The following is a 14,966-nucleotide window of genomic DNA, read 5'->3' on the forward strand; positions in this document are numbered from 1 at the left end:
TAAATGTGGCTTTATTTAAATTCTACGATGTATCTTATTTTCAGTTGTACCTTGTCGTGCTGTATCTTATTTTCAGTTGTACCTTGTCATGATGGAAAAAATATATAGTTTTAGAATAAAGTAGTGGCATTTTCTTTCCCTCCACTAATTATCGAACATCGTGCAACAACTATAAAATGAAATTAAGATAGAACATAATGCCTTACAATAAGAGAGTACAAACTAATAATGCAAGTACATCTGAATTAAACGGTACAACTGGAATATAGCTTAAAAACTACATGAAGGCATCATCGTCATCCTCCGTCGATGCAGAACTCTTGCCCTTCGAGGATGCAGAACTCTTACCCTTGGACGATGAAGAACTCTTGCCCTTCGAGGATGCAGTACTCTTGCCCTTGGACGATGCAGAACTCTTGCCCTTTGACGATACAGAACCCGGAAGCGGCGGCATGAAGATATCATCTTCGTCCTCGCTCTCCTCAGTCCATAAAAATGGATGCTTTTCTGCGGTCCTTCTAAAATATTGAGGGGAAAGCGTTGCCTGAAAATATATTTTTCAATGTCTAAGACGGGCAATGGTTGCACAGTATTCATCAGCCCAAATTTTTTTAAAAAAATTCATTTCGGCCTAACATAAGCAAAAGAGTGGAGCGGGATAGTATGGCGGGAGATATAGGCGGGAAAAATTGTTCCTGACTGGTGCATTTTTATTTCAGCATACATAGATGTTCAAATCGAAAAGTCTGATACAGACATATGTAGATACAATGGGTCGCGCACGTGCATAGATGAATCACCCTAATTTACGATGACCACCTGGCCTTTCCTTACGACCGGAAGGCGACAAGCGATTAGATGGCCGGGTCACACGAAGACCGCGGCCGTACTTCAATTCGGCTTCATGTGTCTGCGAGTCCTGCGTAGGTGGTGGAGTCGCGAATCCTTGTTGCGAACCTGAAGCGTAATTGTAGGCGTATGGTTGTGACTCCGCGGGGATAAAAGATGGGCCAATAACGTCCCCTCCGAAGAACTCTGTAACTAATGATGTAACCGGGTCGCCAAGATCATGTGATGCTCCCCGGAGGCCTGTGTTGATGCCGCGTTGGGTGTTCTCATCGCCCCAATTAATATCAGGTGTGTCCTGCACATAGAAACATTTTAAACAAACTGTTAGAGGATAATATATGATATCATTGTAAATGCATTGAAATGTAAACACGACTACCTGAGCATATCCCTCTCCTATACTGTCTGGCCATTGTACGTTGTGCTGGTTTAAATCTGGTACACGAGTCTCCTCGGGCATGGGGATCCCTCGCGTGGAGAGATACGGCTGAGATCCCTCACCTTGGGTGTATGCATCATATCCTGTGTACGCATATGGGTTAGGGGAAAGAAACTGCTCAGGCATCGAATCCAAACCCGTGCCATGGTCCTGAGATGTCTGCCCCTGACGAAGCTGCATCGAAGAAGAGCGATGCAGTGGCAGAGATGAGTCATGTCGTGGCAATGTCGTTCTAGTACTCGGACCCTCCCCCCATTGCTCATGGCTCGTACGCACCTCGCTCGGTCTGGACGACGGCGCCGCACTTGGTCTGGCTGACCTCGCTACCGGCATGTATGCTCCAGTGACAACGTCGTCGCCTCTACCGCATCTGAACTTCTTTGCCACGAATTGTTGCAAAAGTTTCTGGAATGTCTTGCGATATGGGCCCTGGGCCGGCATGCTATCCGTAACCATCTGCCCTACTTCATCGACATTTTCAAGCTGAACAATATTTGGATGTTATTTAGTTCAAATGATTATAAAATGATGGACCTAAAAAAGTTACAAGTGATTACCATCTGGTCAGGATAGTAAGCTGCATGCAGCTCAACATGTCTCCGCACCTGCTCCTCTTGTGTGAGATGTGTTGGTATATTAGCTGGCTGACTGGCCAGGCTAGCACGTGTGTTCATGCAGTACCACTGCTTGTACGCTTGATCTGTACTTCCATCGTACGGTCTACAAAATTAAATAATTACATAAACCGTTGTGATGAAAGCAAAGCATATTCACGCATCGTATGATCATCGTAAAAAAATAATGTACATAAAATATACCTAAGTTGATGCACTATATCTGCTAGCGCTTCATTTTCCCACTTGTGTACCCATTCAATGTTCTCTTCCCTCCAATCGTATAAACTCCAACCCCTGCCCATATTGGTTAGCCTGCAAATTATGTAACAAAGTGTGAGTTTAGTAAATTAAAAAGGACACTAACTATTTAGGGATGTCACATCTTACTTATGTGTTTCCTCGTCGATACGTCTGGGAAAAGGTGGTGGAATTTCTTGATAGAGACCGAATTGTCTCATTACACGCTCTGGGTTGTAAGGCTCAACACACCACAGGAACAATAAGTTGCAGCGAGTCAGCCAGAATGCACTATCGGTCAACATGCCTGGTGTGAAGTGTCGAGCATCAAAGACCATTTTTAGCTGGTCCTGAGTCCACGGGTTCCATGTGACTTCTGCCTCATCAAGTATCTCAAACTGCTGGTGGTACATAGGGTAACAATTTTTCGCAATATCTGGAGACCAACGTTTCCGTGCCCTTGTCCACCTGGTGGCCATAGTTGCGCAAGCACCCTCGCTAAAGTCATATGGGTATATGGGTTGTACTATACGAGGTCGTCCTACAGGGAGGTATTCCCAGGACCACAACTGTAGAAACTCATAGGCGACACAAAGTAATGGAGCTTTTTGTGCGAAAGAGGTTTTTTGCGTGGCATCACACAAGCCTCTGTATGTATGAGATAGCATGGCAGAACCGAAGCTGTATTTTGGCTGCTCGGGTAAAGGTTCATCTACCATATTCTCTGCAATGTAGATGAGACCAGGGACAACAACGTCCCCATGTGAATTTGGAAATAGATTCCCGAGGAGCCACAACAAATACGCAAACAGATGTCTTTTTCTCGTCTCCTCATTGGCGAAGCTAGAAAAATTAAGAAAGTTATCATGAAGCCAGACGAGTGGGATGCCCCGAGGGTTACCAGAATGTTGTGATTCTGGCATTTCCATCCCAAGACGGGCTGCTATATCTAATGCCCAAGATGGAGACACTCGTGGAGAGACTACCGGCTCACCTCTAATTGGTAGAGCAGTGATCATAGAAACATCTTTTAGTGTAGGTGCAAGCTCCCCAAAACGAAAGTGAAAGGTGTGGGTTTCAGGTCTCCACCGGTCAACGAGGGATGTCAAAAGGGATGGGTCCGAACGTACTTGGTCGTGGCATGATGTGAGCCTAGCAAAACCTTGTAGTCCATAAGCGTCAAGGTGAGCAAGGAATTGATTGTGTATTGGCCATGTTTTCTTTATGGTTCGAAGTCTGAAAGGCCGATAATCATGCTTAGTATTTGGTTTCAAAAATAGGTGGCAACGGTGGCCGGCGTCATGGGGCCCCTGCAAAAGCACTGGCACTTCACCCATAACCTGCACACAAACATACAAATATAAATTACGAGGAAGACAGAAATACAAATGCAAATCAAAATTAACTTAAAAATACAAAGAGATACGATTTACATTAATTATCTGAAGTTAACATCAGGAGTACAATAATACAAAGAGAATCAATTTAAATTTAATATAAGTACACATAACGAGTAGAAATATAAATAGACATGGCGAGTACATATATATCAACATCATGCGTTGTTGTTGGCTCAATACGGGCAGTCTTTGCGTGAATGTCCAGGACACCTGCAAACGCGGCATCGCCTTGGTTCTCCCATCTGGCTATGGTCCATGTCATTGCGATGACGCCTAGACTGACGTCGTCCCTTTGCGGTTCTCATCAAGTCGGCGTTCGGAACCCATTTCGGCCCATCTGGCCACAACATTTTGTAGTTCATATCAATGCCCCAAGCCCAGAACTCACCGTTCCAAGTGTTGTACAGATTGTACATGTTGAAGTACGGCGATATGTATGGCTCGACGCTGATTTTTTGAACAGCAGCCGCCCGGAGCACATGACTGCAAGGGTAGCCCTCAAGCTTGGGCTTGTTACAAGTGCACTCACAGGAGGTTGAGCCAAGGGTGACAGCTTGCTTTTTTGATCCTCTGTGGTGACCCTTAACGTACTTGGCTCGCACATTGACCTCCCACTTATTCCTAAGTGCGTCCACTTTCCTGCAGCCATGACTTTGGGACTTCTTTGCTTTCTCGTCCAGATGTCTTTGCATCTTCTCGGACCATTGATACCTGCCCATATCGCATTCATTTTGGCTTCAGTTTTTTTGCATGCACATCCTCTTGAATAACTTGAACCAATCCTTGTTTTTGAATTTGGAGTAAAAGTTTGCTGCCAAATGCCTCATGCACCACCTTTCCTCTAGATCGGGCCAACCCCACTCTTCTTCCGATGCCTTAATTATTTCAAGAGCGCTTAATAATCCAGTGTTGCGATCAGAAATGATGCAAACACCTTTACGCTCTTTCACGACACCAATCTTCACGCAGCTCAGGAACCACAACCAGCTATCTTTATTCTCGCTCTCGACCAATGCATATGCAATAGGAAGAAGCTGATTATTTACATCCGTTGCAATCGCCACCAATAGTGTGCCCTTGTACTTTCCAGTGAGAAAGGTACCATCAACAGATAATACCGGGCGACAGTGCCTGAAGGCTTGTATAGTCTGGGCACATACACCATCGGCTGACCATACATTGAGTTATTGGGATTGCTTGCAAACCTCATGTACGACCCCCACGACCGATCACTTGTGACAGGCCGCAAACCCCAACGGGCAACTGTCCCATCATTTCCTTCGTCAATGACGAAGGCCTCCAATGTCATTTTTTTCCTGCACCACTGGGCCAAACACCGCTCGGATGCACCTTCTAACAGCTGCGTAACCCATGTTGACCATGTCTCTCACCATAACTGTAGTCGACTCGCACAAGGACACATCCACCCCGAATGGACCGTCGCGTAAGACGTTCCCATAGTACACTACTAAATTTTCCATAGTACCTAACCAACATACACGTTTACATTTCAAATAATTAGTAACTGAATATTTAGTAACGATGACAACATTTACATATCATACGACTAAAATAATAACCATATTTTTGTTACAAATATTCGGTTTGTTTCTAGAATCATTTGCTTACAAATATTTGGTTAACGGGTATTTAAAGATATATTTTTTCTCAAACTCTTCTACGAGAGTAGAAACGACTATTACTAAAAACTAATTTTGATAATATTTTTTTCTCAAACTCGTCTACGAGAGTAAAAACGACTATTACTAAAAACTAATTTTGATATATTTTTTCTCAAACTCGTCTACGAGAGTAAAACCGATGGTAATTACTCGCTATCCAAACAACCATTTAAAAATAATAGTACGATAATAACATTTTAATATCATATGAGTAAACATTTAATTTCTTCTGGCTTTATATAATTTTTAAATATCATACGATAGCAATCATTTATTTACAAATAATAATATTTGCAGCGGCATGCACACATTATTCGCAACAGTACATCAATATAAAAAATATTAACAAAATCACGGTGTCATTTTATACCTTAGCTCCAATATGGATGTGCTTGCGAATGCAATTAAGAGTCCAAATAGTTTGAATAAATTTCCATCACCAGTACTATATGAACGGAGTCAACCTATTTTTTTTTTGACTGGGGACTGTAGGGAAAAACCCCCACAGCATATCAAAACTTTATTAAAAGGCAAGACAAGACGGAGTCAACCTATTATCACATGAACATCAATATTACACACGGATTTTTCTTTCTGCTATCAAAAGTATGAAAATAGCACTTGCATCTATGTGATCATCACCTCAAAAGGGACAGCGAAGATGGAAACATAATTTCTTCAATCACGTCATCTCCTCCTTGTTTGCTACTAAGATGAATTATTTTACCTAATTACATACATCATTAAGTACATTAGCACCTAATCTTAACATAGAAAATTTAGATTACTGCAACATAACAAAGTAGACCTACGGTTTCCTAACCATGGACTTATTAATAAACATACCACATGCAATGAACAATTACAGTGCAATTTTTTTTCTTAATTACCGTATTAAGAGCTTCTCGCATGCCAATACTAATGGACGCAACTAACATTGATACAACATCTTCAACCTACTCTTCTCAAAAAAATAATATAAATGTTGTATCTGTCGTTTGAAATTATTTCTAACCTCTAAGCACTAACATCGCATAGCTAATGAATGGCTCAAAGACTAACTAATTACCATCATGCATGCACAAAAAAATCCATGTATTGCAAAGCTCATACCTTGATCTTCAACTTCGTATTTCACTTCGCTACGCAAATCCTACTCCTGAAGCTCTAAATGACTCCTCCAAGTGCTGAAATATTGCCTAAAACTATATAAAATACACACTTAGGAACTAATCAAGCAGAACAAAAACATCATGCATGCGAACGAAACCAACAAAAATGGATACACCTTACCTTGATTTAAATTTTCTTCAACTTCACCATCTTCATAATCCAACTCTAAATCACCCTAAATGACGAGTGAAAATGCCTACTCAGCTTTTCTTTCTCTATGTACTTAGAGACTTAGAGAGCAAAGGAGAGGAACGAGGTCACAGAGAGTGTGTTTGCGCACGGAGCAGAATCATAGTATATAAAAGGAAGAGGATCCCTGTAGTGTCGACACAATAGGATAAACTCACCTATCGCAGCCTCGGATACCCGCAACGAGTGAGTGTATTTCAGCAGTGTCATTGCGTAGCAACAGCCAGCGCTGGGTGAGTGATTCCCGCAGTGCCGTCACGTCTGCTCACGGACAGCAGCGAATCATCGCGAATAAAGAAGCTAAAGCAGAACTGATTGATTCCCGGGCGAAAGAAACGAAAACATCAGTGTGCATTTTCCCGCGCGTGGGAATCACCGCTGTCAGCAGCGCCTGGAAATCAGCGCGTGTAGCAGGCTGCCGCCAGCGTTGGTGGCGGCCGGGCCCATGGCTCGGCCCGCGAGTAGCAGGTTGTGTCGGCCTGTAGGCGACAGGAGCAGCGCCGGTCGCCTCCCGCAGCGGCGGCTGGGCCCACCTGGCCCGCCCCGTTCCGTCCCGCCTGCTGACGCTGTAGCTGGTCCGTTATACCCCGCGCTGCCGCCTCCTGCCGTGGCGGCCGGGCCCGCCGCCTCCTGGCGCGGCGGCAGGCGCCACGTATCGCCTGCCGCGCCTGCCGCCACGGCCCAGGGGGTTCTTTTTGTCAAATATATTCACAGGTAGTCTTTTTTGTCAATTCTGTTGGCCAGGGGGTCCTTTTGGACAAAAAAAATCCCTGGAATGGTGCATCTCCAATGTGCGTTAGCTTGTGGATTAAAGTCTTTTACTCCCTCATTTCCTAAATGCAAGTCTTTTTCAGAGGAGCAAAATGAGTGAATCTACACTCTAAAATATGTTCATATATATATTCGTATGTAGTTTTATTAAAATCTTTAAAAGACTAATATTTAGGGGCGGAGGGAGTACATCATTATTATTTATTTTGGCAGGGAAACAATACATCATTGTTTTGGGAAAATAAGTCATTTTGTTTCAGGCCCTAAAAAAACGCAGACACTTGACAAATCTGTCGGGCAGGCAGATTCACATCTAACGCCAACTCCACCGCACGACCCCAAACAGACGTCCGGATTGGCCGGATTTTGTCCCTTTGGGGCGCCGATGGGTTCGCCTGTGTCCGTCTTTGTCAGATGGGTCGTGCGTGCGCGCACCGCGCGGCCGCACCCCAAATCGTGTCCGGGGTGGACGTGAATAAAAGAAATATTAAAACTAAAACAAAATAACTAAAAAACTAAATAAACACATTTTAAAAAAACATAAAATATATATAGGGGGCGGCCACAAAACGGCCCAGTTTCCACGGCCACTTAAAAGGCCCATTTTTCATAATTAACATATAAAACAAAATAAAAAACGCCTCCACCTCCCGCGCGCTCCTGCCGCGCCCGTCGGTGCCGTGGCCGTCGCCGTCTTCACTGGCCGCCGGTGTCGTCGTCGTCGCTGACGAGGTCGACGTACTTCGGCGGCGTCCACAGGTGGGCCGGAGGTGCGTGGTGGACGGGGGCGGGCTGGACGGCCGGAGCTGCCTGCACCACCTCCTCCCGTGGCGAGGCCTCCCGCTCCGGAGTGGGGCACCAGTTCACGCCCAGGTCGGCGGCCATCTCCGGCGCAGTGCACGACCAGCCCCACCCCTGGCCCAGGAGCTTCTCGAACGCGGGCGAGTCCTCCTCCATCGGCTCCTCCTTGGCGGCCGCCGTGACGGCCGCCAGCTGCAGCTCCGGGAAGGCGACGTCCCCGGCGGCAGAGAGGGCCACGGCCTCCTCCAGGCCGTCCCACTGCCGCTCGTCATGCGTGTTCATGGAGTCGTCCATGACACGCTGCAGGAGACGGGCCTCCTCCTCCGCTGTCATGCGAGGAGGGGGAGGGGGCGACGGAGACGGGGAAGGCGACGGCGTGGGCGTCAGGCCACGCACCCGCGTACGCCCGCGCGGCTCTGCACGTGGCCTCCACGGCCCCGACACGGTGCCGGCGAAGTAGGACGCGCGCCGCACGTCGTGCTCGTCCTGGAGCCATGTGTCCCAGAGCGGCGAGTCGGGGGCATACCTGTGGTCGTAGTATAGGTCGTCGGGGAGGAGGCGGCGGCGGCGGTTGATCTCATCGCGCCGTGCACGACCGGTCGCCGGCACTGGCGGGATGGGGACCCGGTCCGCGGAGAGGTGCCACCCGTTGGGGAGGTGGGCGTCGCTCCACGGGACCGGCGTCCTCGTCTCCCAGTACCTCCGGCACACGTCCGCGCAGATGTACTGCCGGTCGCGCTCGCCGGAGGGCCTAGGGGCAATGGTGAAGGGGGCCGGCGCGGGGGCTCGACGGGAGGAGTGCGGCGTTGGCGCGGGGGCCCGACGGGAGGAGCGCGACGGAGACGCGGGCTCCTCCTTCTTCACGGAGCCGCGGCGGCGCCCCGAGGAGGAGCCGGCCTCACGGTCGTGCTTGCCCTTGCCGTTCCAGAAGCCCATGGCGAGGTGGGCGGCCGGCGAGCTCGAGGAGGAGTCAGGCTAGGGTTTCTGCGCTGTCGGGGTTCGAGGAGGCCGCTGGGTGGCGTGGGGCAGTGTGGACGACGACCCGTCCACGCTTCCCACTTAAAGAAGGACGGCGACCGCTCGATGTGCGGATGACAGGTGAGGCCGTCCGCTCGTGCGCATTGATGTGGGTGGGTGGGAGGTGGGTGGCCGCCTGCCACGCGGCCCCAACGCGGACGAGCGCGCGTCCGTTTGGTGGCCGTCGCGACCCAAACCCGGCGCAAGTTTGCGCTCGAAATGGGTCGGCCCGGACACAAAACGGACAAGATGGGTCTGGGCCGTCGCGCGCTGGGCCGCCTCCTTTGTTCCTTTTACCCCAAACAAACGGAACCGGACAGGCGGTGGAGTTGGCCTTACAATCCACACAAACTTCGGCTCTCGGCGGGGAAGTAATTTGCTTCGCTTTACATCCATTCCAGAGTATCATTTCTAATACATCCATGAAACAAGCTCGTACACATTGAGTGCATCCTATACATGTATCGTAAATTTTTGTGCTCTATAATGCCCACATCTTTAGTGGTTTAATATTATCCTCTCCCATTCAAAAAAAAAGTAAGATTATGTCGTCCACTCTTTCTTCATCCAACCTTATGTTGGTTGTAATCTTTTTCTCTCTTTGATTTTTTCATCGCTTTTTCCTAAAAAAATTGTCAATGTTTGCCCCAAAAAACATCATTTTTTATTTTTATTTTTAGAATTTTTGGGTGTCTTTACTGTTCATCCGAGCTAAGATACTCCGTGTCCCTCTCATCTAACCTTTTCAATTTTTTATGGGTTGTCTAGTTATGGGCCTTGTGTCAAGTCTTATTTTCTTTCTGTTTCTTTACCAGGACTTTTTTTTTTCAATTTATGCTGTCTAAATCCAAAGGTAGCTAGTTCATTCGTCTTTTTTTCTCTGTTATTCTACAAGTGGCCATCCCAGATCATTCATCCTTTTTATTTATTTTTTGTCTTGGCTGCCAGTTCAATGCTTAAAGCAACTCCAATGGGGCGACCCATTTCATCTATCGCCGTTCGTTTGGATCAGCGCGGACATAAAAGACGACCCAATGCGCCGACCCAAATGGACACGCGTCCGCTTTTCGTCCGGGAGCGATCCATTCCCGGTCTATTTTTAAGCTGGATTTGCGCCGACCCAAACGGATACGTGTCCGCTTTTCATCCACGGGCGATTCACTCCTGGCCCATTTTTGAGCCGGATTTGCGTCGGCGTGGACACGAGACGTACGCGTGCACGCTCGCCCTCTTCCCTCCCCGAGCCCGATAGCACATTGCCCTCTTCCCATCCAACAATGCACCCTCGCCTGCCTCCTTCGTCGTCGACGCCGCCCGCCAATTCAACATAGATAGTACCAAGGATTAACTGTTAAAAGAAAAGATGAACTACCCGCCGGGGTGGCCGGATAATATAAGGATACATACATAATTCATAGCATAGACTGCTAAAAGAAAAGATCAACTACTCGTCGTTTTCCGACTTCGACTCGGTAATGTTCTTCTCCGACGTCTGAATGTAAGCGTCAGCATACCGCTCGTCCTTGGAGTCCCAGGACGACGTTTCTCCTAGCTTCATGTTCAATTGAGCGGCCTGCTTCCGCACACGTTTGTCCTTCTGATAAGCGGCTCGCTCTGTCCTCCTCGCCTCCCTCTCCGTCCTCCGTTGCTTGTAGAACTGGCGCTCGTTGACGATGTTCTGCGGGAAGCGTTCGCGCCACACCGCCATGGCTTCCACGTCCATCTCGGCGATGGCGAGACGACGCTGCCACATCCAGTTGTTACGACGATCCTCGTCGGTGAAAAGCCACGGGAAAGGCTCGAGATGCTGCGCTCGCTGGCTCGTTGACACGTCGGGAAAATTCATCTCCCGACGAGGCAGCGGGAGGCGCCACACCGCCGCGTCGTACGCGCGGGCCGCCTCCTCTGCGGTGTCGAAGGTGTCGACACTGAGGCGTTTTTCGCCAAACCAGATTTCGGAGGAGAAGGCGCTGGAGTGGCACTCGCGGACTCCGGGAAAACCCGAAGCACCCAGGCGGCGCATCGACATGGTGGCGCAGAGGCGGCGAGGCGAGTGAGAGGCGGCGAAGCAAGTGGGCGGCCGACAGAGTGTGGAGGGAACGCCTTCTTAATAACGCGCGTTGGACGCGGCGCGCCAAAACCAGCGCGCTAGGCTGCTCAATTCCCCGCGCACGTTGGAGCGCCAAAACCAGGGCGACGACATGGCCGCTGGCTGATCTATGGCCGTGGGCCTTTTTCTAAAAATTGTGCGCGGACATGAAAGGGGTCGGCGCGGTGGGTGCCGTGCCGATCCAAATCTAAAAGAGGCTGGACGCCGGACGGGCGGCCGACCCAAACGAATAAAAAGCAGACGAAATCGCCGTCCGTTTAGGTCGCTCCATTGGAGTTGCTCTTGCCCCTTCTGTTGTCTGTTTCTTAGCATGCAGAAAATTCTCCACCAGACTTGCAACTGCAAGTAATGTTAATCCGATTGCAATGGCATGGCCCTCAGTGCAACTTAACTAGCCGTGGACGAGAGGTTGTTACAGTTTGGCATGTCCACCACTAGAGTTTTTGCAACTGAACCGGTAGGGGTTTTAGACTAGTTAGCCATTTAGTTTAGAGTTTAACTAATTATTAGTTGTTCTGTCAATGTAAGTCACAGTACAACTAATTATCTGTCCAAATTATTAGGAATGAAGTTGGTTTGAATTTTAGATTATTGGGGAACAACCTATGACCTATGAGCCAACAACAGGTGTTAGGAAGGGCGCATTATAATGACTTTGTGCTTGCGCACAACCGCCGCAATATCCAAATGCAGATGAAGTGTGCTGCTCCATATTTCGTGAATCAGGCTGGGATACGGAGTATAGCTGGCCAGACGGGCCGGGCCGGTTCGGCCTGGCCCGGCCCATCCTAATCGTGCCTGGCATGGTCCGGCCTGCCGAGGCACGATTATTATACGGGCCGTGCCATGCCAGCCCGCGTGCTGCAGCATGCAGCCCAGGCACGGTCCATATGCTAATCAGGCTGGCCCACAAGCACGCTAGGCCCGCTAATCTGCCACCTATTTTGCGCATTGGGCGTTTTTAGTCTATTTTTACCTGTTGGGCCACATTAGGATACGTAAAAAATAATAAAAAACGATAATCAGGCCGTGCCGTGCCGGCCCACGTGCTCGGCCTTCAGGCCCAGGCACGGCCCCTGGTGTGCCGCGTGCCGGGCCTGGCCCGTTTAGCACGTGCCGTGCCGGCCTAGCTATCCCGGCCCGTTTGGGCACCTATAATATGGAGCGCACATTTCATGAAAAATGGAGTTAGAGCTCCGAAATGGAGACTGAGGTCACATTTTTCTCTTATGCTGGTGGAAAAGAAGAGCTAGGACAAAGGACAAAGTAACACATGCCTCCCTGATAATGTAATGTGGTCATTATTCAATTTGACCGGTATAATACAGTATATGTGAACAATGAGCCCTGGTGCACTAGATACAGAAAATTGGTGTATTCGTGTCACAGGAGCTGCTGGTAATTAGCATATGCTCTTATTGATGATGTTATTATTGTTGTAATCAAAGACGCATTGCCCAAATGCCTTCAGAAAGATCGGAAGTAATTTGAGCTGTAATTATGCGTACATGTAAAAAATTCAAATGCAAAGACAGCACAATAATCATCTATGATGAACAAAGTCATATTTTTCTCTTATGCTGATCAGAAAATCTGCATTATTATCTGAATTGTGTAAGGTGTCGCTACCATCCTTCCACAGTTCATCTGTCAATTGTTGCATCCTCCATTCTCCATGCTGCCGTTCTCCAAATCACTCAAAAACCGGGCAAATGCCACTTCGGAAGACCCGCCGTCGCCGATCGCGTCCGACGCCATCTTCCTCGCCGCCGAAAGCATCTCCCTGAGCTTCCCCCCTTCCTCCGTCCCCATCACCAGCCTCAGCTTGGCCTCAATCTCCTCCGCCTTCACCGTCCCCTTCTCGTACCCCTCCAACGCCACGGCGATCTTCATCTCCTCCACCATGAACACCTTGTTTTGCGCCTGCTCGGCGTAGAGTGGCCAGCATATCATCGGCAGCCCGGACATGATCGCCTCCAGCGCCGAGTTCCACCCGCAGTGCGTCACGAAGGCGCCGACCGCCTCGTGCCGCACCACCTCCGCCTGCGGCACCCAGTTCTTCACCACCATGCCCCGGCCTCTCGTCCTCTCCAAGAAGCCCGCCGGGAGCAGCCGATCGAGGTCCGGCTCGGGGAACTCCCTCTGTTCCTCCGGCGGGCTCCTCACCGCCCACAGGAACCGGTGCCCGGAGCTCTCTAGCCCGCGAGCGATCTCCTTGAGCTGCGCCGCCGAGAAGGCGCCCTTGCTGCCGAAGCAGAGGAACACGACGCTCTTCTCCGGCTGCGCGTCGAGCCACGCGAGGCACTCGTGCCGCTTCTCGCCGCCCCCGCTCGCTTCGCCGCCGTTGACCAATGGCCCGATGCAGTAGACCCTCGGCGTCGGCCGGTCGGGCACGCAGACGCCTCCGGCGAGCGCTTTCAGGGCCGTGGGCTCCAGCCAGTCGAAGGTGTTGACCAGCACGCCCCTCGCCTCCGCGATGCGCTTGAACTGGTACAGCCGGACCTTGGTGAGGTCGCTCTCCTTGTCCTGCACCGTGACCAGCATGTCCACCGCGCGGATCGGCGGCATGCCGGGGCAGCGCACGAGCGCGTCGCCCGTGTCCCTGAAGGAGGGCAGGCCGGGGTAGAGGTACGGCAGGTTGAGGAAGACGGCGAGGTCGCTGGCGGCGGAGGCGAAGAAGAAGTAGGCGGGGAGGGCGAGGTCAGCGGCGACGTCGAGCGCGTCGACGCAGAACATGTCGAGCAGGAGCGCGTGGGCGGGGGCCGGCAGGGAGCGCAGGAAGGCCCGGAGCGCGGGGTTGGTGAGGCGGAGCGTGTCGTGGGCGCACCTGACCGGGTGCGCGGCGGGGTCCGGGCTGGGAGGGGCCGGGAGGAGGCGGAAGGCGATGGAAGGGTTGGCCGCGGCGAGGCGGGCCACGGCGGCGGCCGAGGCGGGGTCGCCGTCCGGCGGGTCGACGACGGCGAGGACGGCGCTGTGGCCGCGGCGGAGCAGGTGCTTGGCCAGCTCCACCATGGGGATCAGGTGGCCCACGCCGAGCGACGGGTACAGCACGAAGGTCTTCGCCGACGCCGCCATGGCCCAGAGCGGGGGGAAGGAGGGCGGGGAGAGTGTTTGAGGAGGACGCGCGAAACGGCTCGACCGCACAGGCACTTCCGGTGGTGCTCTGCCAACGGAGTAGGATAAAAAAGTCAGAGTACTTGACTAAATTATCATCAGGTCAGGTCGTTGCCGTATGCAATCAGCGACGACGACAGACTGGGCCGGTCAGCACGCAGGACTGACGATACACTGGACTGAAAGAGTTTTTATCCCATGTGATCAGAGTTACTGTCAGCCACCCTCCGTAAGCTCATCTTCCATATGCGCCCAAAAAGAGCTCCACGCATTAAAAGTTTATTTTTTTTGACGCCGGCAGCTTCAACAAAAGTTGTAGCGCTAAAAGTTTTTAGGCGCGCGCTGAAAAACGCTATGGCGCGCAGCATATTTTAGGTGCCGGATTGTACGCGCTTCACATTTTGCAATGTCTGTTTTTTAGACGCGCGTTTTTGGCGCCTGCCAAAGCAAAGTTTGTACCGGCGCACTAAAAATGCTATAGTGACGCGTTATAACGTTTATTGGATGCAGAATTTTTGTGCGGCCGTTGAAAATGCTTTAAAAAAATATACAAACGCTTTTATATTT

General features: G+C 50.3%; 2 protein-coding genes and 1 pseudogene across 2 annotated transcripts; all 3 read right to left on the bottom strand.

Moving 5' to 3' along the window:
• Positions 1–8,053: 8,053 nt before the first annotated feature.
• On the bottom strand, positions 8,054–9,094 carry LOC147992237 (uncharacterized). Its single transcript, XM_087540054.1, has one exon. It carries the CDS (start codon positions 9,092–9,094, stop codon positions 8,054–8,056), a length of 1,041 nt encoding a protein of 346 aa, XP_087396180.1.
• A 1,525-nt stretch (positions 9,095–10,619) lies between these two features.
• On the bottom strand, positions 10,620–11,204 carry LOC147992238 (uncharacterized). The gene has a single exon (XM_087538974.1). It carries the CDS (start codon positions 11,202–11,204, stop codon positions 10,620–10,622), a length of 585 nt encoding a protein of 194 aa, XP_087395100.1.
• Positions 11,205–12,681: 1,477 nt separating this feature from the next.
• LOC125525643 (anthocyanidin 5,3-O-glucosyltransferase pseudogene) lies at positions 12,682–14,454 on the bottom strand (annotated as a pseudogene).
• Between the last annotated feature and the right edge of the window lie 512 nt (positions 14,455–14,966).

The sequence above is a fragment of the Triticum urartu genome, chromosome 1A, assembly GCF_056163025.1.
Source record: "Triticum urartu cultivar PI428250 chromosome 1A, HENAU_Tu73, whole genome shotgun sequence".
In the NCBI taxonomy this organism is placed as follows: Eukaryota; Viridiplantae; Streptophyta; class Magnoliopsida; order Poales; family Poaceae; genus Triticum; species Triticum urartu.

Excerpts from the sequence above, each read along its gene's own strand:
- LOC147992237 (XM_087540054.1), bottom strand. The coding sequence starts at position 9,094 with ATGGGCTTCTGGAACGGCAAGGGCAAGCACGACCGTGAGGCCGGCTCC.
- LOC147992238 (XM_087538974.1), bottom strand. The coding sequence starts at position 11,204 with ATGTCGATGCGCCGCCTGGGTGCTTCGGGTTTTCCCGGAGTCCGCGAG.